The sequence below is a fragment of the Diuraphis noxia genome, unplaced genomic scaffold (assembly GCF_037042655.1).
Source record: "Diuraphis noxia isolate RWA-SAM2 unplaced genomic scaffold, SU_Dnox_SAM2 contig0003, whole genome shotgun sequence".
NCBI lineage: Eukaryota > Metazoa > Arthropoda > Insecta > Hemiptera > Aphididae > Diuraphis > Diuraphis noxia.
In genome coordinates this window covers 34,104,090-34,128,337 of record NW_028301713.1, presented here as the reverse complement: position 1 = coordinate 34,128,337, position 24,248 = coordinate 34,104,090, and the positions used below count along the sequence as shown (strand labels likewise).

The following is a 24,248-nucleotide window of genomic DNA, read 5'->3' as shown; positions in this document are numbered from 1 at the left end:
AGATGTATATTATTATTAAAATGTACAATACTATTTTGACTACTAATATATATTAATGCAAGGTACTGCTTGTGTATGTGTGTGTATAAGCGATCCATAACCAAGTATATGACACTCATAGTTCTGATATTTAGTATATATGGATAAACATGATTGTTTATTATGTTTATATATGCATCTCGCAGTCAGTTTTAAAAATTATTCATTTCAAAAAGAACTACCGATTATTGGGTTAAATTTTTAAAAATTTGTGCAGTTAACGAATATATCAGTTTAAGACGTGGTAAGATTCCCACTAGTATTATTTGATTAGTCATGGGCAAGATCAGCTTGTCACTAATAAATCTATCGATATTTGAGTAGTTGATGTAATGCAATAAACCGTAAAAACAATTTTAAACTTATTTACTTAGCCTTTCACGGGACAGTGCGAACAAAAAAAAAAAAATATAAATCTACTTGTAAATAGTATATATAAGCGCACGCCGGAGGAAAAATAATAACAATAATAATAATGTGTATCCACCTTATAATTATGTTGTCGGCGGACATGGACGGCAAAAGCAAAAAAAAAGCGAAGAAGGGAAGAAAACCAAAAAAGAAAACCTTACATATAGCTGGTCGGATCGGCTTTTGCACGGTCCACGTGACGACGAAGAAGTCGAACAGTCCGAAACGCTGCTGCAGGGGCGGAAGGTAATTGAAACGTTACGAGTTCACTCGGCGGCGGCGGGTGCACACCGTCATCAACAGGCTACGGCCGCCGCCGCTAAGCATGCGTCGGCGGGACGCCACACGCCGCCGCGGCGACGGCGTATCCACCCCGCACCGCTGCCGCCGACGCCGCCACCACCGCCCCGACTGCCGTTTTCTTTTTCTTCCGACATTCTTTGCGCCCCCGTTTTCTTTTCTCCCGCCTCTTCTTCTTCTCGTCGTTCTTCTCGTCTCGCCGCGCACTCTTTCTTATATATATTATATTATATGTACACACCGCCGTCACCGCCACCGTCACCGCTACCACTACCACCATCCTCCGTCACCGCTGTCGCGTATCGTTTTCCTTCTTCCGTTTCTTATTGCCTAGCCACCGCCGTCGCCGCCACCGTCACCGCCAACGCCGCCGACCCGGGCCAGCGCGGTCTTCCGCAGAGCACAGACACGCACGCACGCAACAAACTCCGCCCACGGCGGGGCGCGAACACCTTCCGCCGCCGGCCCCGTCCTCCTTCGTGGCCAACGGCGGTAAACCAAAGCTCCGCGGCGGCCGCAACCTCCGACCGACGAAACGGCCGCGAAAAAAAAACGCTTTTTTAACAGTCAGTCGCACCGGTCCGCCCGTCCCCGACGACACGCATACCGCAGCGACCGCACTACCGTCGTCGTCGACGTCCTCGTAATATTCGCGGTTTTTTTCCCCGTCTCGTCGTGTGATTATTTGGTTCCCGTCTTGTCACGTAATTTTTCGGTCCCGTCTAGTCGCCGCCGAACATGCATCTAGCGGAACCGATGAGAAACCGCGACGGTTTCCTCAAGGCCGACGTGCTGGCCGAACGGACGCTGGACAGCCTCCTGGCCGAACATCCCGGCGAACTGGTCCGCACCGGTTGCCCGCACGTCGTGTGTACCGTGCTGCCCACGCACTGGCGGTCCAACAAAACGTTGCCGGTGGCCTTCAAGGTGGTGGCGCTCGGCGAAGTTCCCGACGGCACGCCAGTCACTATACGCGCCGGAAACGACGAGAACTTTTGCGCGGAACTGCGGAACTGCACTGCACTGATGAAAAACCAGGTGGCCAAGTTTAACGATTTGCGGTTCGTCGGACGGTCTGGTCGAGGTGAGTACGTCAATTATAATTATTATGTTATGATAATATTATGATTCACCGCGGCATTTCTCTATTTGCTAAGGCGACTCTGCTAAGATATACCGCGAGCATAAGTACCGAGATTTCTAAAAAAAAAAATTAAATAACATATTGGCGCTGTAATAGTGATTGACTGAAATAGTTTGTGTAACTACATGTGGTATACTAAAATGTTTATGAGTTAACACTATACTAGGCAAGGTAGACATTATGTATTACAAGATATCAGATACTATACCGGAAAGTAAATTTCGATCTTAATTGAGGGTAAAACCAATTAACAATTACGTTCAATTTTTTAACTTTGGTTCATCTATATACAATATACGTAATCCGCTTAATTGGGACACATTTGGTGGTGACCTTTTTATCCCTATTATCCAACAGTCCCGATTAACCGAATAATTTCTTTGCAGTTTCACCATGCATATGGAAAATAAGACAAATAATATTATGCCATTTGCATAATGCCACCAACATTTATAATTTGTATATATTTTAGTTTTTATAAATATTATTATTTCGAAAACCACTCTAATCTTCATGTAATATGTACGTGGTAGTAGGATAAAAAATAAAATGTGTGCATTTTGATGTACATCTACCTAGATATTATGACACATTGTACCTACGACATAAAATTATTATATAAAATATAATATAGACGTTACGATTAGATAATTACAGTATCGGTAAGAAAACAGGTTTTAACAGAAAATGAATGAATAAAATTATACATTCTTTTGGGACTCTGCCTATTTGTGCCTATAAAGCGGTTGTCCCATTTAAACAGTGTCTCCATTAAGTGGATTTTACTGTATAACGCCAATTTGAAATGCCTGTCAACAATTCAACATATGTGTATTACGGGTGGAGGTTCAAGACACTGTGTGTTATATCTTATATCACACGACAACATTATTGTTCATGTAAATTTTAATAATATAATTTCCTTTGGAAACCGATGCCCTTGTAGATCGTTTATGTTGTTGTTGTTTTTGAAAATATCATTAATTTTTGATTTTATACTTACTTCGCGTCTATTAAGCATGGTTTTCGTCAACGACCTTATGGTCCATTAACCGTTAACCGACGGTGACTCGTGGTGAGGACAAAAAAAACCGTTAAATAATTGTGCTGCATTAACCGTCCGGTAAGCCGGCGTCTCGTATAGGCAATTCGGGTACAAGACCGTGTGTAGGTGACGCCCGTTCGATCGAGCCGCTTTATTACAGTCCGTTTGGCCGATGGTGCGTATATTATTAAGTAGATCAAATGACATCTCGTCGAGAGAATTGAACGCAACACGAAACCTCGTAATGTAAAATATATACACACGTATATATTATGTCATATATACATACAACGGGCGTCGCGAATCAAACGGTAATAAATACGCGATGCCGACTTAAACGTTTCGGCGTTTTAATATAACGTCGCGGGACGGCGAGGGTGCGGTGCTATATTATGTGCATATCAGGGGGAGAGAAAAAAATACGTATAAAAAGGCCAACGGGGCTCTACGTTTCGTCATGCTTCATTCCCCGAGGATTTTTTTTTAACCCCGCTAGCAATGATGACAAATTGGCCTACGCAACGCCATGTAAATCGTAACGTGCCTTTTCGCTGCCACCCTCTAATTTTCGGCGTTCAAAATTATCCCTCTTTTCCTAACCTCCTTCCCTCCATGGTCAGCATTTCATATTATACACGTTTTAAAGTGAACCGGAGGGTTGTGAGAACACGGGTTTTTTTTTAAATCTGGCGTGCGCCGAAATTTATCGCATCCCGATAGGGATTACGTGGTGGTGATAATGTCGTTATTATTTTATATTATTAAATAAAAATGCAGGCGATGGATGAGTAAGTATTACAATATTTCGATATTATTAGTAGACGATTAACGGAGCTCGAAGATTAATATGTATAGTCCGACAAAACGACCGTCTTAATATAGACAGTTCGATGCATAATATACAATATTAACGCACGCCGTGGCATTAATCGTCTTTCGTTAAAAACTTTACCCTTGTTCTCGTTTTAATCATCTCTGCGCGGAGTAGTTGTAAACGGCTGCAATAATGAGCCCGGCGGCGGTGGCGGTGGCGTGCCACGTTACCCCCAATAATTGATCCTTGTCGGTTAATTTCCCGGGAAAAGTTAAAGTCGGTTTATGGTTGTTTACACGCAATTATCACGCGTTTTCCGCCGAAAACCGTGAAGATGCACACGTTCTATTATGTTTAATGATTATCTCCCGGAAGTGTTGCCGTTTGTCTTTATATATGGGCTTGTATATTTATACACACGCAATGGTTATATACATTTGTCTTTCCCCTACGACAATGATAATAATATTATATTTAACACAGCAACCCGAACGTTTATGACAATTATTAATTGCTATTACTGTGCTCACTGATGTACGTATTATGTTTTCGAAACATTTTCACAGACTTGTAATTATTATTGGTAGTAGGTATATAAAATATTATTACTATTCAAATTTATTAAATGGTTAAAAAATTACATATCATATTATAGTTAAATATAATCATGTCATCAAACTGGTAGGTATTAAATACAATAATTACAAAACTCTTTAATTGAGATCATTCGTAACAAACAATAACAGCAACAAAGATTAAATTGATTAATAAAAATACAAATATACTGCAAATACAAGTAGAAACAAAAAAACAAAAACAAAAATAGTGGGGTTGCATTATATTATTAATAAATCTTACAATCACTCTTTGGACGGGGTGGAGATACCTACATGAAAAAGAACTAAGGAGCGCGTGAAACAGGTAGAAACTTGAATATTTAATTTGTTGAGCAGAAAAAGAGCATCAATATTCCATCCATCAATCTCCTTAAGAAGCACACATTTTCCTTTACTCTTTTATCAATTATAAGGGGATGGGACTGAAGATGTGAATATAGCTGATTAGTTCAGGACGTTCAGGTCTTGTGAATAATGATCAGTATTCAGAATCGAAGTGAGTGGAATGCAAAATCATCTTTGGAAACGCTATATTGAGTCAAATACAATTATATGATAAATTAAAAACAACATATACATTCCAGATGTTTAAATAAAAATATTTACCATTTTTTATCAGTTGCCACTGAAAAGCACATTGATCGATATGTTCAATATATGTATAGGAATAGTATAGTTGATACCTGTAACATATAATTTATTATATTGTTACCAATTTTTATATATATAATTTTATGTTATTAATTCGATTTCTAAACCTAAAAAAATACTTATATACTTTATTAAATTTCAGTATTCTGTGTTACCACTTTTATTCATATTATTAACATTGTACCACGTATATTAATAAACTATACCTATTCTCGAACTAATGTAAAATACGATTTAAAGGTACTATTTAAAGGTATTATTAATTTTTTCAGTCAGTTATTAACATTATTACTGTACTACTATTTATGCAATATGCCTTTTTGTCCTTATGTATATATTAATGAATGATATTGAGTGTTTATTTATTGGTAAATTCTACTGTTTTTCAGTGCTACATGATTTTTGATTTAACTTAGCATTGATATGCTAGACTTACGATTTCCTTAGTAAATTACGTGAATGTAGTAATAAATGTTATACAATTTTGTCTAGTTATAAAATCATTATTTATAACTTATAAACATATTTTATTGTTGATGATGAATTGTGGACAAACATTTTAACTGTATTGGTTTTATAACTTATTATACAAATAAAGTACTTAACAAAACAATTGCACAAAAATAAAACGAATTTATAATATGGAACAATAAATGATTTTATCAAATATCCGTAGTCGTTGAAGAGTATTTTTTTACGATTCTTTTTAAACGTAAATTGTAAATAAGAAACAACTTAGCATTCGCATTAATACATTTTCTCAAACATATATATAATAACATATATAACATATAATACATATATATGTATATAATACTAATAAGTGATAAACTTAAAACATTGACATCATATTAAAAATTCTTGATATTTGCACATGTTCAAGTTAAACGGACATTCAACATTCAATAAGCTTAACCGTATTCTAATTATTTATGATGTATTTTTCAATATAATCACTAAATTTAAATTTTAAGTTTTATTAGTGCCTTCAGGTAATTTTTGATTCTGAGCTCAACTCCCTCTGAACTCAAACTACAATATATTAAATAATACGCAATTTGCGATGACATATAGAGACTAGGTGTTGTTACATATTTCGGTTGCTCGCAATATGTGTATACTGAATACATTTTGAATTACCTATCTGATACACGGCAAACTGAAAAAAAGGTTGTTGGTGTTCTAACACTTTTAATATTTGTGTAACGTTTATCAAATTTTAAGTGCTGAAGAAAGAAGTAAGGATTTTCATAAACTGTAATTCAGAATTCGAGTTTATTTTATATTTTTATATTGGTACCTGACTCAAAACTAAATGTGTTTATCTATTTTATGATAGTAAAATTAATTTATTGAGTTCGTTTCTCAATATATGGTTAATATATATAATACACTGCGTGTTGCGTGTATTATAATGTATAATAAACATTGCACCCAGTGTGTAAAACCATATTATATATAATATTATATGCCTCAAAATATAAATCAAATGTGCTATTTATGAACTCCACAGCACAATGTACTTTATCATTTAGAGGCCACTGCTATTATAGTTCGAAACAAAATACAAAGAAACCTAGTTACCCACGTATTGTTGCTATAAATGTTTTTACCATTTATTTCTGTTAATACATTTTTTTTTCTCATTAGATGAACATGTTGAAATAATTGGTATACAAATAACAATTTATTCGGCCAAAAACAAGCATTTACTAGTTTATTGCAGCGAGTCTTTTTGACTTATCCATCACAAAGTTTTATGATATATTTTTGTTATTTTGTAGTATGTCAGAAAAAACGGTAAAATGTTATTAAAATGGAATGAAATATTTCATGAAATATCTAGATTTCATTATACTATAGGTCTATTCTAATATGCTATACATATTACACAGCAAATTTAATTGCATTTTAATATAATTTATAATTGACGCGAAATATTAAGTGGAATTGAAGCAAGATATTATGTATTTTATATGAAAGGAATTCCAAAAAATTAATTTTTATAAAGACGAAATCTTTGAACAAAAAACATTATATGCCGTAAGGTCATCACATACATCACTAATACTCGTGAGACAATGCTATGATATGATTATTTCTTAAAAAAAAAAAAAAAAAACATTATAATATGACGTTACAAATATTATACAAATTTTTACCATAAAAGTTTTATTATTTCCAGGAAAAAGTTTTACACTGACTATAATGTTGAATTCGTGTCCACCGCAAGTAGCTACTTATTCCAAAGCCATTAAAGTCACAGTGGACGGTCCTAGAGAGCCAAGGTCGAAAACCAGTGAGTAAATTAATGCACACTTATGCTTGATAAATTGTTATCAAATTAAATTGGGTATTAGGCCTATTATTTAACTCGTTTGCAGGAAACCAAGGGTTCCATCCCTTTCATTTTGGACCTAGACCTTTTCCGTTCGGTACGCCACTGGATCCTAATAGAATTGCAGAATTGCCATTAAAATTGTCAGGTAAACATATTTTTCTATTTTAAATTTACTATGAAATGTCCTAAAAAAAATATTCCATTAAAATGATTACATTTTTTTTAAATATTTATAGTTATTTACTATTATAAACAAATACGTTGCATGGTATAAACCAATTTAATTTTATGGAAATTTATTTGACGTTGAGTGCGATTATAAATATGAGTCCATCATTAATATACCTATTTAATAGTATTTATCATTAATATTTAATACTTAACTTATTACTTAAATATTTTTTAATTTATTTTTTAACAAAATTCTATATTACGCATCTGTTGCAATTATTGAACAATGAATAAGCTTAAGCGATAAAAGATAATATAACAGAAAAAAATACAGAGTGAAGAGACTTCATATGGAGGTGCTTCAAAAGTTAAATGGTTAAATCATAATTAAATCAAATAGTAAAACCCCTATGTTCTATAAATTAAAATAAAGGTGTTTATAATAACATTTAAATTCAAATAAATTTTATACTTTTAACTTGAATGTAGTATTTATAAATTAATGTATTAGGGTATTATTAGAATATTTATATTATTTATGTTTATAATTTGCATGTATAGGTACAATATATTGTTATTATAAAGCTATTATTATGATTTATGTTTAACTAAAAAACTTTCATTTTAATGTATAAATTGTAAGTAATTCAACTTAATTTAGAATACAATGATAAATCATGAAGAAGTTTTGTTTTAAAGTTTAAAGTTATGTAAAACAAACATTTAGTATAGCAAAAATTATACTTTTTAATATAGGTAACTAAATAATTCTCTAAAAATTCTTCAATAAAAATAATTATTAATAATGATTAATAAGTATATGCGCACCTACACTATATTTTTTCTTAAAAAATTTAATTTTCTTATTAATTACACTATGTGATACAATTCAATAACTGAGTGATTCATTAACTACTCTTGAATCAAAAGGTTGGTAAAGTAATAAATAAATAATAATTTCCATTCACTCTTTATTTAAAATTCAGCATAAAATAAAATTGATTAAAGTTTATTTATAATACACACAGTTTAGTTGAGATTTAATAGATACCTATAAATTAAATGTTATATATTCATCATTATTTTATTTTAGTTTTATTGGTATTCATTATATATATAATTACTTAATACTACTTTATACCAATAGTTTATTGTAACTTGTGACAAAGAAAAATATGTAGAATCTTATACTTATTAGACTAACGTTAACTTTTTATAGAAAAGTTGATTCTGTCTTTTATATACTTATTTATTTTTTTTTTTTTGACAAATTAAATTATTTAAATTTAATGTATAGATTTGTGTGCACAAGAGATTTATTCAACTTTAAAAATATTAACGAATAACTGCCCAGACATAAACTAGACAATAGTAGTTACATACTGTAAATGATTTTATGCATTTTTTGCCAATTGCATTTATGTAAACCACTCTTAGAGACTAGCGTGGAATTGCATTTTTATGATTCATAATCCTTTACAATAGTATTAAAGGAACAATTTATTTAAAATAGAATAAGACTTATTCAAAAATAAACATTTTTAAGACCATAAGATTTTAAATATTATAAAACTAATATTGAAAATCGTCATCGAAAAATAAATAAATATGAAAAATATATCAATTGAAAATGTCTCTATATTAAGATGAAAAAATCAATGTTATCACTAATTTATTTATATTTATTGATGCCACTAATGACCAATTTGTTTAAACATTTACATTATGTTTACAACTTTTAAGAAAAAAACAAAAATTAAGTTATAATAATATTATTTCATAGGTATGAGTTATAGATATTACACCATATACTAAAACAATTGTTTTGCAATGTTATTCTATTATCAAATTAGTGTTTTTATTGTAAGAACGTGGAATATTTGTTTATGTTTGCGTACAATAATGAGCGCAGTAAGTACGAAAATTTCGGTAAAGCGTAATAGCTCATAATAATACTTCCTCAAATATATTAATACATAATATTGTTTAACGATTGGTTTTTCGCCAACTGTTACACTTTTATAAACAGTTCGTATATAAAAACTGTAGCGGGAGACGGTGTTCGCAGACATCGTTAATTGTATTTATTATAGTAATAGTGATGTTCGTATATGACGTGTAAGGTCGGTGGGGCGGGAAGTTCTTGTGAATTGTATTTCCCGAAGGGTCGGACGTTCCATTTTCCCCCGACAAACGAGTGGCGAAAAATCAAAATTTCGATCATTAAAACGACTCGTTTAGACAAGTCGGTTTTCAGAGAATTTTAACGGCACTGCGATAACATTTGTATGTATAGAGAAAAGTAGGCGAAATCTAACGGGAAAATAGACGACGGTAACCACACGTGGTGGCGGTAGCGAGGCTCCACCAGATACCGCTGGGAGTAACATATTATTATAATATTGTATAATAATATTATGAATTTTATACTATAATTATTGTGTGCCCTACGATTTTTTAATAACTGGTGCATCGCCTTCGACTACTGCACGCCATAATATTTCGGGATAATTATGCACGAAACCATGATTTCGGAGATTTTTTCGCACGGGTTACGATTCAATATTATTACTATTACTATTTCTTTTTTCTATGGTTCGGTTCCAAAAATCCAGACGTATCTTTTGTGATATTTATTAATAGTCGCACGATCATTATAGACGTATAGGTGTGGATATAAAAATAACTTCTTGTGTTGCAGTAATTCTTCGTAATGGTGTTTTTGCACGCATTAGGTATTTGTATGTTAACCAAGAGCTGAAAGGTCAATCGAATATGAAAACTACAATATCACGATATTTGTTCAATATCATATACCAAAAGGCTCACAAAAAAAAAAAAAAGAAAAGAAAAAAATTACTAAACAAAAAGAAAACAATCCAACTGCGAGTCTACGTCTCGTGGGTTTTATTATTATTATTATTATTATTATTATTATTAACTGCGCACACGTGTGCCACACCGTTACAATAATAATAATAATGCAGTTTCGAACTTTACAAACGCAAATAAAATATATATATATATACATTTATATCCAACATAAATGTGCCGTACGTGTATGTAGGTTATAGGTTAGGTACATATACGGTGGAAAGAGAAATATACAAAACCGTTCAAGTATACGATTTTGACTTTTGCGCGTACAGCGTTCGGTATGACAGATAGCGCATTTATTGAGTTATATCTTATATAGTTATATTTACACAAATTATGTACAATAATATGTTTCACTAAATACGTTTAGTCTTCTTAAATTTTGTTTATTTCAAAAAATGTTATGTATGTAACTTTATTATGCTCAGTTACTCAAATTTTTTTGTCTATCTATAGACATTAAAAGAAACAATGGTTTTTCATTCTTGATTTTATGGATTAACATAATTTTAGTCATATTCTAATATAGCTCATACGTAAAACATAATGATTTATTATACTACACAGATCAAATCACTAATATGAAAAATATTAAACGTTAAATGTAATATTATAATAATTATATATTAATATTTGCATCAGGTTCCTATTTATCGTATTAGTCAATATTGCGTTTTATACTTTGTATGAATAAAGGTGGAGGTGTTTATTATATGAGAAATTATATTAAAACTATGGATAATAATATATTATTTTATATGAGTGCATGTGCAGCCTAATTTAGACAAGTGGGCGGGCGTGTGCTGCAGCGCATACGACGACAAACGCTGAAGACATCTCGTATGTACCTTACTACCTACCCTATATATATATATACTTTTATATACATATAATAAAGGTTCACAAATAACGTTTGTGTATCATACAGACACACGCTTTGTTAAAGTGGAAGTCATGTACACAAGTTTCACGAGCTTTTTACTTTTTATTATTTATTTTTCAACATATTGTAAAGATGATGACGGGGAAAAAAGAAGAATATTGTTCGCTCCCTCGCCCCTTATATACTTGCATCTAGCTGTAGTTAACGTAACCCCTCGTACCATTTATACATAATATATGTATACACATATAGGTACCTACGTGTAAATATTGTCACGCGCGCGCCGGACGAGTTTTAACCGTCGTCGGCCGGTGTAGGTATATATATACGTATGTGTATAATAATATGTATACACGTATACTGCACGGTGAAGGGGAAGATGTCGACGCGACCCTCAGCCGTTTAGTCGAGCTACAAATCTAATTTCCACCTCATATTGAAGACGATATATATATATATATACATATTATGTACACGCGAATGTTGTAGGTGTGTACCTACATCGTGTGTAATGTATGTGTAAGTCGATACTTCACACTGCTTCACTCGGGGGGTTTTGTTGCACGCGTATAAAATCGTTTTGGAATTTGCACACTTATACGGGCGTAATACGTATAATAATGACGCCGATTCTGAAAGCGCCGCGGGTGGGCGAAGAAAATCCGTTTGTGGAGAAAAACGAATTACGAAAAAAAGTGTATTTGAATAATAAATTAAGCATATCATAATTTAATATAAGTTTTCGAAGTGCACGTATTTAATGTTATAAAGTGTAAACGATGTACACAACTGGATTTTGTTTTACCTGTATATAATATATGTTATATATATATATAAAATATGACTATGGAAAAAACAATGTATATTGTATACATAAAGTTCGACTTGTTTATACTGCGACAGCAAACGTCGGTGCTAACAATAATATGATTATTTAAAACGCTATATAAATTATATTTTATAACGAAAAATCATTATTCAATATCATTGATCGTTAATCGTTATCATATTATTATATTTATTTCGCCAAAAACAATATAAATATGGTACATCATACATTATAATATAATATTATACAATATAAACACTGTTTATTGGTTATTTTGTTATTATCCATTCTGAGAGAAACGAATTATCGGTGTTTAGATCGCAAGCGAATGACAAATATGTATGTATATATATATATATATACATATACATGTAAGTTTATAAATATTATACAAACTTGGAATATTTCATACAGTATTAAAGTCACCAAAACCTCTGATGTACCGACAGATGTACGAAGACGATGGGCCGTCCATATGTGCGTTTATTTACGTTCGTGCGTATTATCTACCTGCAGCGTTGTCTACCGCATAAAATAATACGCTCATCCGTGTCCGCGGACCGAGAACTCGTTTGAACTTGTCCGTCGTTTGTTGTGCTCGTTTAATTAAAAGTCACAGTCGGCCACACAACTATACTGTACGCGTAGGTATATACGTATAGCGATCGGTGGTGTGTTGCAGCGAACCCGCTTAGGGTTGGGACGGTGTGGGGTGCGGCAAATGAATGCGTTTGAGATGAGAGGAAACGGACGGACGAGAACGGTGGAGCTGTGTATACAGAATGTCCGGTAAGAGAAAGGGTTGGTTTTAAAGAGCCAAAACGTCGGTCTCATTAGTCGCTGTCCGGCGAGCACGTGGTGATGCAGTGCTCGTATTACACACGAGCGGCCCGTCGATCATCCCCCGTACTCAGGCCATCCCTCGCAAGCTTGTGCGTGTGTAATCTCTTTGTTGCCCTTAAGGGACTGTTTTAATCTTAGGTCCTTCGCTCTACCGCCTCAGTAGCACATTATAATATGTGTAGGCATGTAGTACCCGAACGCGCATATATATAGTTATGTATATATATATATATATATATATATATATATATAATTAAAATGCACGCACGCGCACATCATCAGGTTTAAAACGACCGTCTCGTCTTTTAGGCCAAAAACCGGTGACGATGTGATTATATCGCTATTGTCTTCGCACGAATATATCACATTATTATTATAATATATGTCATATAAGTATATATGTTTACTGGTGTCAATCTCCCGAAATTTACATACCGCCACAGTTACATATTATGTATATAATAAATAATAATAATAATAATAATATAACTATATTATGAGTTAACAAAATATTATCTTTGTACATATGTGCATGACTATAATACTATATGAGTAATGAATATTATACTCATGTAGGTATATAATATAATATCGTTCGGATTCGTTACCTATATCCGTGGTTGCGGTAGTATAAACTTTAATAAGTAGTATTATTATAATTGTACATTTATACTTAATTCATCACGATTCGTGAACCTAATGTTGTAATAAGTGATAACCATATAAAATCTATAATGTACCTTTAGAATATATACATAGATTATCGACCTATAGTTCCAATGGTATATAACATATATAGATATATAGATATAGTATAGAAATGCAAATTCATTATGATTTTTAATTTTTTAATTAGCATAGCCGATTTAATATTTTATTGACGATTATTATAATATTATAGTAATACGCTAACTCAATTATATATACGTTGTATTATAAAACGTGTGCTTATATCTAAGCCTTATAGATTTATTCAAATTATAGTGGGCTTGGGGCTTCACTATTTTTTGTTTTTTTGTTTAGAAATCAGCAAACAGTTAACTAATTCCAAAAATCACACGAATCAATGTTTAAACAATTTTTTCCTTGTTATAAGTACATATAGGTATTATAATATGTAGTTATATTTATAAATATTAGCTATTTCGATTTACCGTGTAATAAACAACTATAATACAATAAAACAAGAATATCTTCTTCTAAGATCTGCCACTGCCAGGGATTTAAAGCTCAAAGTTGTTTCATAAATTTATTATTAAATTTCAATTTGAATGTTCGACACTTATATTAGTAATGTATAGATCAAAATAAAATATAGAAATTATAATTTATAAATAATTTAATAACATTTGTATATTATAATCTATTTGATAGACATAGGCGGGTTAGCTAAACATAATATTATAAATAAGTTTTCCATATTATTAAACATTTTTAACAAATTTGATTATCGTTAATATCCTGCAGTGTTATAGGACTGAATTATTTTTTTATCTTTTATCTTGTATAAATAAATAAATTTAATAAAAATATAAAAAAAATGCATTATAAATGTAGTGCTAGGTTCACTTAATGAACTAAAAATAAATAAAATATATTAATGTGAAAAAAGTTAGTCCAAAAGTCAGTTCTATCTATTACAACTAACCTAACCTGCTTTTTTTAAAAATATTCATTAATATGTGTATTTAAAAAAATATCAAATTGTATTAATATAGTATAGTAGGTGACTATAAAAAATATCTTCTAATTCTACTTTTTTGTATTATTCGACATTTTTAGCCAGGCACGTCGCCAAGGGGGGGCCTTAGGGGGCCTGGCCCACTAAGAAATGTCAGTGGCCTCGGACTGGCCCTCTTGATTTTGATTTTTAAATATTAAAGTGTGTAATATAATTGTCCCAAGCCGGTTAAATCCTAATTGTAAATTATATGGTACTCCATAATATATTAAAGTTAACGACCGTATAACAAAAATTAAATTCCGAAATTTTATAATTATTCGTCAATAATACAAGATAGACAATAAGACGTCTAATGATAAATTGAAATCTAGGAATGCCAAATACGGCGGTATCGAACGCACATTTGATAAACACAACTACAGACAACACTATATATAATAGTGGACCAATACGGTAATCGTATAATAAAATAAACATGCCTAACAGAATGATATGTCCCAATATAATATTATTATCTATCGAGTTAGAGACTTAGCACTAAGCAGCGAACCATATAAATAGACGACTTGTTCTAATATAGTTTTTTAAGATGTTTAATGTATATTGTATACCTATATTAATAAATAACAAAAATATAACGCTTAACTAATACAGACAATACATTGTGAAATGTAGTAATATTTTTTACAGATATTGCCTGATAAGGAGATGAGTGCGGAATTTGGTACAAAAAACAGAAAGGGGCCAAAAAATATTGGCCCCCTTATAGAAAAATGTCTAGTTACGTGCCTGTTTTTAGCGTTATTAATTTATTATAATTTTAAAACCATGAAAAATTCTAAGTAATTTTATAGTAATGAATTATATCAAGTAAAATGAGTGAATTATTTAGTGAAAATAAAATCAGAGCGTATATAGTGTATACTGTATAGCATGTATATATTTTTGGTATTTTAGCATTTATATTTTCCAGGAAAAAATATTTGCTTTTATTATAAAATAATTCAAATAAATTATTTAAAAGCTGTCGGTGAAAAAAAATCAAATTCTTAACAAAGTTAAGACAAACGATTTTCATGCCATTCTTTATGTGGCAAGATGACTTAAAAAATGTTCTCTTGAATAATAAATAATCTATATTACACAAAATTATTTAAGGTTAAAATCTATATAAAATGCCTATAAAGAGGTATATATAAAAGGTGTATTGTTGTCTTGAATAAAAACAATCCAGTACAACATATTAATATTATAAAAGTGTATACGCCGCAATAAACATTATATATTATAATATCGCGATGAATAACGTGAAATAAAAAGAACTCTCATATTATTATTTTTGTAATACCTAATAATATGGGAAACGAATTAATAATTATTACTATTATGACAGTTTTCGTAAAACAAACAAATCGCATTTTAAACAGTTGGCTGCTGCCTCGGCGCAGATGCGCGCGTATTAACGTTTTTAAAAAAAAACATTTTTTTAAATATCAGCGTGGCTTATTATTCGCGGAAAAGTCGTTGTCGAGACGCATTTTGTTGTCTAATAATATTATATATAATAATATATAGGGACGGCGCGGTGGAGGATGCGTCGAGATCGGCCGGAGACTTTGGACTGGGCGACGCGCGGGCGGGTCGAGAACGCAACGGCGGCCGCTTCGTAGTCGGGTGGTACGCCGCCGCCACCGCCGCCGCATCAGAGGGACGTTTAGACGGAATATAGGTTAACGCGCGCCCGCAGTCCGCAGCGCCCTGCTCGGTTTGGCGGTGTCGGTGTCGGTGTCGTCGTCGGTCAGACGGTGCGGTGTGCTTTGCGGAGAGCCAATGGGGTGTGCCGCAAGCCAGTGGAACCAACCCACCGTCGGTGACGTCACCGCCACCGCCGACACCGCAGTCGATTCCCCGGCCCGCGTCTCGCCGCACCGCCATGGCCGGAAGCGGCGGCGGCGGCAGCTTTCTCGCCGGTTTTCTTTTCGCCTCTCTTTCGTCGCCTATATATATCTCTCGCTCGCTCCGTCACTCGTTCTTCCTTGCATACGCATGCGACACATACAGCACACACTCGTTCGCTCTATATTTATCTCTCACTCACACATTCTTTCTCTCTCTCTCTTTTTCAATGTCTCTCTCGCTCCGCTTTAGCGCAATCGTCCGCTCTTCTTCGCACTCCTTCGCCGGTTCCATGCCGAGTCGGACGTAGGTATATTGCATTGCGTGAATCAGCTACGCTGCACTTTATATTAAAACACGCGCTGCTTTCGCCTTACACATCCGAACCAACTGGCAACTGGAAATCTCAGTGACTAATAATATATTATTATTATTATTATTGTTTAGTATACGTGACAATGCTTAGAGTTTACCTTCTAAAATTTTATTTTATTATAATTGTTCAGAGACCAAGTACAAATTTGGACTAATTTGAAAACTGTTATAGGAACGAATTTTTTCTATGATGAGGACGAGGGTATTTCACATCATTTTTTTAATTTAAATATTTTAGAGATGGTGAAAGTCAAAAATATGCAATTTATTTCATCTTATATAATATATCTATAAAACAAGATTCATACGCATAAATTGTATATTGTATACTTTTACAGCTAAATGGTACTGGTGGAGTGGAAGATTACGGGTGACGGTGATGACGTGTGGTCGGCGGCGGCGGAGGCTTGTTATAGCATTTTGAAATTAAAAGCTGTTTGAGTGGATGTAATTAGTGCGAGCGGGCGCGCGGTGATACACACACACACATATATGTATATAAATATATATTATATATAGTATAACGCTGAAGGGCCGCTGGTGAGGAAGAATGTATATATATATATATATATATACATGCGCTGACGGCTTAACACAAAAGGTGCACCGCTGTCAACATAATAAAGGGTTTTGCAACCCTCTCCCTCCCCTTCAACCTCTCTCTCTCTCTTTCTCTCCTTAACCCTATCGGTATAGTGTATATGTACATACTTAAAATATATTTATATATATATATATATATATATAGGTACATACCCGGTATACGCAGCAGTAGTCCGGATGGGGGCCCTTTTATGTGTTGACGCTTGTAAAAGTTAAACTGCCACCGCCCACCGTCGCCGCTCACGTAAATATCACCTTCTTGCAGCACGCGCTGTTCCTCCGGCCGTGTCTTGGCGCGAATCTACCCTCCGCGCGACCTTTTAATAATAAGTGCCTGCCAACCCTTTTCGTAACTGATAACGTCGTCGTCGTAGTCGGCAGCGGCGAAATTAAATTAACCCTTTGGAAACACCTCAAAGGTCACACGGTGGAAATTCGCGCGATTGCCACCGGAGAAACGCACAAAAGGTTTTATAATTATTATTGTTATGATCATTATCATAAAAATTAAAAATGATTGTAACAATATAGTTTATAATAATCGAGATTACCAGCGTAGAAATATTGCACCAGCCATCATTACCTATTCTATATTATACAGTATAGGTAATAAATTATATGATTTAACATATATATATACGAGTATGAATACCGTGCTTTATGCGTTATTTTGTCAATATCTACAGATATTAATCTGATATGTTATATATATGATATAGTTATATCCCTATGATAACTACATTATACCTAAGTGATAATCTAATAAGAGTTGTGGACCAAAGAGTTTTCTTTATCTATAATAATATGCTGTATTTGAGTTGTGACTCGATTGATAAATATACCATTTAAAGATATGTCCATCACACATATAAATATATTCATACCAGCTACATATTAGTTATAATCGTGGTATTGTACGTAGCCATTTAAATTTTCTAATTTCAGATATAATATTATTGTCTTATAATAGATATACAGAGTATTAAAATAAAATACAATAACACAATGTTAATAATACCTAAATTATAAGCATCAAAATATTATAATACCATTAATTTTTGTTAAAACTCGTAAACGATGAATTATTTTATTATATTGTGTTCCACGAATGTTAATTATTTATTATTACAGAAATAATAATATTATTATAAATACATTCAGTTATTTTAATCAACAAGTGTATTATGCAATACAAAGGTACATTTACCGTGGTTCAAACAGTATACGTGAATGATGTGGTGATTTTTATTACAGGTCTTGCCCACTCGTGGGGAACATCGTTTTCCAGAGCTTTACCGTCGACCGCATATCCCCCATATATGGGTAACAATTGCGGCCCACCGACATTTCAACACTCAAACTTTACAAATATTTTTCCGTACAACGGAACGACCACTGAAGTGATTCAACAACAGACGATTAACACGGGTACAGGTAATGTAACTTTTATAAATCGTTTGTATTTTTCAGTAGGTGCATTATGTGCATCGTCCTAATATATCGTAATAAGATATAAATTAATAATTTTATATCACGAAATTAATATAGGCAATATAGTTGATTTATACGAAAGTTATGATTTCAAAATTTGAGTTGAAATGGTGCATGATATAATATATGTATAATAATATATACAAACTTTGTTGTAATATCGGTTTTTTTAATGTATAAATATAGGCTCTACAGTAGACTATGGACTAAGACAAAACCACATATATGACGACGGAAGTTATATTATTATACACTCAAGAGCCAATAAACTTCTTTTTTAAAAGATATACCTATATTTATTTATACTATAACTACCACTTTAATTATCGATAAATTCGTGGTTTATCGTTATTGCGCGGTTATACTAAAAATATGACTTTGTATACCTACGACATATTCTAAAATGATGAATGCGTATTATAAAAACTTCTTTAAAAACACTCGCACAAATGACTTATAATACTTTTTGTAGCGTGCTTTTAAAATATTAAATATATAAAAATTATTACAAAATATAACAACCTAATGTAGAAAATAATACATGACCTATATAATTCATTAAAAATATCATCCCACGGGTTACGTCTGACAGTAACTATCGACGAGAAAATTTACTTTGCGTACTTATTTCGTCTGCACTTGAATTTTTTTCCCTGTCTCGTATTTAAATGATAATAAGTATATAATATTTTATTGTGAAGAGCAAAAGAGCGTCTAAATGCATGTAACAATATCTCGTGTTCAAGTCAAATCGACATTATGTGTATACGTTCATTTCTTACAATGAAATGTAATAATTTTTTTTTTGACGTCTGTTCGTATGATTCGTTTTGAAATACCAAGGTTTAACGCAATCAGACATTTTCTTTATATTTTTTCTTCTTAAGAGATGACATTATAGGTGCCACCCCGGAATCACGTTAAGGCGATTTCAGGAAATGAGATCGATTCCTCTGAGCTAGTAAATTGTAACAGTTATTGATATATATTCCGTCTAACTTTAACTTTCCGTCAGTAAATCCTTTATTTAACGGTAGCCATACTGTTAAATGTTTTATATAATTATAGCATAACGTGATATTTATTACTAAGCGAAATATTGATATTTTTTTTAAACATAGTTTGGAATCAAAAACACGTATAATTATATTATATGTTACCTTAACCTACCTAATAAAGTAATAACTAGTAATAACTAAGTAGTATAGCTATTATCGCATTGATATACGATTTAATATTATATATTATTTTCTTTATTATAGGTATAAGATAGGTTTGAATCCCATGAAATAATTATTAAGCATACATAATATTACAATTTACAAAACAAATAATGTTTACTTATAAATTACGTGACAAAAATCAATAGATGTGTATAATACTATATTATTATATATGTTATGTATATAATACATAAATATATATATTATGAAGAAAAAACGAAGACTTAAGTGATAAATTGCCACTAATTAGAAATTTCTTGTAATTAAAAACTAATATTTTGTATTAAATCATAACATTTTCGGAATTTTATTAAACAGTTTATATATCAATATAATATCATGACTATATGAGTAAAAATATAGATAGCATTTATCTCTCATCCATAGCATTCTGTTCGTTTTAATTATTTAACAATTAATATCGTAGACATTTACCTTTACCAAGGCACAGACCTTTTTTTTTTTGTATTTATCAAACATTCAGAAATACCAAATGCGTTAGCCGACGAGGGCCTTATCATAATATTGTAATATGATGGAAAACATACTGTTTTTTCGCAGATGGCAACAACAGCAACAATAGAACCACGACGGAACCATTGGGACCGATCAGCGTCAACGTGAGCGTAGACAACACGACGACTAGAAGCCACAGGACCGGAATCAGGGGCCACAGGGGCTTGTTGACCACAGTATCTGGGAGTGGAGCACACAAACGGCACCACCACCACCATCACCACCATCACCACAAGCGACACCGGGACAACCGGTCCGAGAAGAGCGCAACAGGACCGGTGGCCGCGGATCGCTTGTCACCGACGGCCGTTGCAGCGTCAGCAGCAGCAGCAGTTATCAATCACAACGACAACAACAACAACGCCAGCGGCGCCGGTGTCGGCGAAGAACACGACAAAAATAAACGACGTGCGACAGAAGACGACCACCGCGTTCGGCGCGCGGCCAGGACGCCTTCATCGCCGCCGCCTCCGCCAACGTTGCGACTGCCTCCGCCTGCACAGCCTGTGGCTCAGCTGCCTCCGCATATTATGGCCGCGGCCACCGTGTCACCGCAATCGCACCAACCTCCCGCGACCGTGCCTGCGCCACCAGTCACTCAACCCGTTCCGCTCGTGGCGCCGTCGCTGTTCAGCCTGTTCCTGAACGCGCCACTCCTGCAACCACACACGCAGTGGCTGTACTCTCAGCTGTACCCAAATCCGTATCTGAGCCACATACGCAACACCATGATATTCGACAACGAGTCGACGGCCGCTGCCGTGGCCGCGGCCGCGGCGCAGAAGGTCGTGGATGGCAACGTTGGTGGTGCCGTCGATGATGGCGACGGGTCGACAGCCGAGAACGAATCTCCCAAAAAGTCGCCCACCGACGATGGTGAAGCGGACATCGGCGGTGGTGGTGCCGACGAAGAAGACGACAGGGACGGAGCTGATGCTTCGCCGGCCGTCTCACCTAAGACGACTGCCAAACAGACGGACGTCTGGCGGCCGTATTAATGCGATCACCGTGGCCTTAGCAATGTTGTGTCTATGACGATGTAAAGTCACGCGGGGACGCTGAAGTTTATCGTAACAGGATGACGGTTTCATTAAAACTGAATTCGTATTTTGTACGATAGCACCACTCGAGGCGGACGTCTTCCTATGCACATGCGTACAATTTTAAAATATTAATAATTATACGTACCTAATACTTAAGTTTAGGTATCTCATTGAGGATTACATGGAATTATCCCAATATTATATTACAATATATTATCATAAACGATACATCACCCATATGAACCCACCTTTATTTTTATGAGCCGTAACCCACTACCTCTCGAGTCCTGCAGGGATATAGGTTCGATGTTACTGATGCAATGTTCTTTATATATACACACCCAGAGGTCGTGACTCGAGAACATCAATACTTCGTTTTGTATTGATTTGTGTTTCTTTTTTCGGTAAATATTCATCACTATACCAGCTAGGATACACCATATACGTGTTAATTATTATATTTATTTATGTTTTTCGTTAGCTCTTTTGTGATATTATAGACTTGTGCAGGTCGACTGGAGAGCGTATTTAAGTAAGCAAAAAAAAGATAACATTGTTACCATACATAATTTAATGTTCATTATAATGTGTATAATTTTGCACGTATCATCGTCTCCCGACAAAACTACCTAACCTAACCCTGCCCCGTGGCACCATCACCACAGTCACTTCCGCTGCTATCTTATGTTGTATACTTGTATGTATTAGATACTTAATTATATACCTGTATTCCCGACATAGCCACGACGCGTCAATTACTCCCGTTCGATGTAATTATTTGTTATATTACGTAGGACCACCCTATTACTATGGACTTTACGTATTATAAAATAAATCATAATATACCTATTGTGTAAAATAACATTAAATATTATATGTTTGTATAAGTAAAATAATCCACTCCTGTACCTGCGCGTCCATTATAATAACATGGTAGTAGGTATCTATGGTACACGATAATGTCCCACCTACTACCATTTTATTATTATAATTATTACTATTTTTTTTCAACGTGTATTTTATGTTTAATTCAAAGTGTACGATATTATTATTAATTATTATATTATTATTATTATTATTATTATTATTATTATTATTATTATTATTATGTGAATAAAAAAACAATTATTTGGTTGTTAACAATATTTAATTGATTTTTTTTTGTCGTTTTATTTATTTAATCCTACAGCTCTCGACAGTGGTGGTTTTAGGGAGGAGGGAAGAGGTGTTTGGATGCTGAAGCACCAATCTTTCCACACAATTAGCGTTATTTTAATTTTTAATTAGGTACTTGGATATCAATTATCACCTAGAGGCTAGAGCTCAGCATATTATTATGAATTGTAGACTAAAAACTCAAAGGATATTTTAAATTTGTTTTTACCTTGAAATTATTCATGAAATGTATCCAAGAATAACAATTACTGTCTAAAAAATACAAGCAACAAAAAAAGTAATATTAGATTCTCTATAGAGCTCTAGTGCTCAACAAAGTAGCTCTACTACAAATTAAAGTATAACTTATAAGACCCTATATATAATAATATAGACATAGTATGGTATGCTGTAAAATTTCGTTAGTATAGACAAAAATTAATAACATTATAGGAATTAACATTTAAAATAAGAAAAATAAGAAAAATTTAGAGAGTAATTTTATTTAATTTATCTAGGTGAAATGTATGGACATATCAACATATGTATGTACTTGAATGCATCTGTTTCTTTCTTACACATAACGTTTGTATAGCTCTCTCACTCTTTCTCTCTCTGTGTCGCTCTTCTAAACAGCTGATTAAAGTAATTTTAATTTTCCGTTTTTTGAACAGCTACAGATGTTTATTTATTATATTATACATCAGATTTGGAAACCTTTCTGGAAGTTATATGAGATTAAAAATTAGTATATATAAAACTAAATACATGAAACTATATCTGCAGTAGAAGACCGAAGAGTAAGTACAAAACATTATAATCAGTGAGAATAACTTTGAAGCCGTTAATAGTTTCGTGTATCTTGGTTCTGCACTCAATAATAGTAATAACATGACTAAAGAATTATGGCCAGCATTCGCGCATACTTTGCCCATATCTCACTTTTTAGATCAAAGCTGTTATCAAAAGCCACAAAGAATCCAGACTCCATAGAAAGTAAAAAAAATATTTTAAAGTGGCCTGGTGTAACGCGGTGATATAATATCATTAAATTCAAATTTAATGCAATCCATTACAGTTACTCATTCGTAACCTGCTGCTGTACAGGAGAGCGACACCCACTTGCTCACCTTTTAAAATTGTTCATAAATGTATTTGGATTCTATTATTTATTTATGTGTACCTATAATTTAACAAAATATTATTTTATTTAGCAACTGCCCTTTTTGTCTCCGATTTACAAACGTTAAAGAATAACGATTCAACAATCGGAACATATTACTCTAAAACGTGTTCT

The 24,248-nt window shown here is 33.2% G+C and overlaps 1 protein-coding gene and 1 long non-coding RNA gene across 3 annotated transcripts in view; one reads left to right on the top strand and one right to left on the bottom strand.

Annotated features, from left to right (window-relative positions):
- The first annotated feature begins 1,310 nt into the window (after nucleotides 1-1,310).
- Nucleotides 1,311-22,941, top strand: LOC107170690 (uncharacterized). 2 transcript variants are annotated; one of them, XM_015520868.2, is made up of 5 exons: nucleotides 1,311-1,834; nucleotides 7,207-7,320; nucleotides 7,406-7,507; nucleotides 18,778-18,957; nucleotides 20,799-22,941. In XM_015520868.2, the coding sequence occupies exons 1-5, from the start codon at nucleotides 1,489-1,491 to the stop codon at nucleotides 21,749-21,751; spliced, it is 1,695 nt and encodes a 564-aa protein (XP_015376354.2). In that variant the 5' UTR covers nucleotides 1,311-1,488; the 3' UTR covers nucleotides 21,752-22,941. The 2 variants fall into 2 exon arrangements, with proteins under 2 accessions (XP_015376354.2, XP_015376353.2); XM_015520867.2 differs by having other exon boundaries at nucleotides 7,382-7,507.
- LOC149057256 (uncharacterized) overlaps nucleotides 4,404-24,248 on the bottom strand; it is a 115,184-nt gene continuing 95,339 nt past the window's right edge. Inside the window, exons 3-4 of the long non-coding RNA XR_016191016.1 lie at nucleotides 4,977-5,053; nucleotides 4,404-4,898 (exon numbers count right to left, since the gene is read on the bottom strand). This is a non-coding gene — a long non-coding RNA (uncharacterized LOC149057256). The remainder of the gene's footprint in view (nucleotides 4,899-4,976; nucleotides 5,054-24,248) is intronic.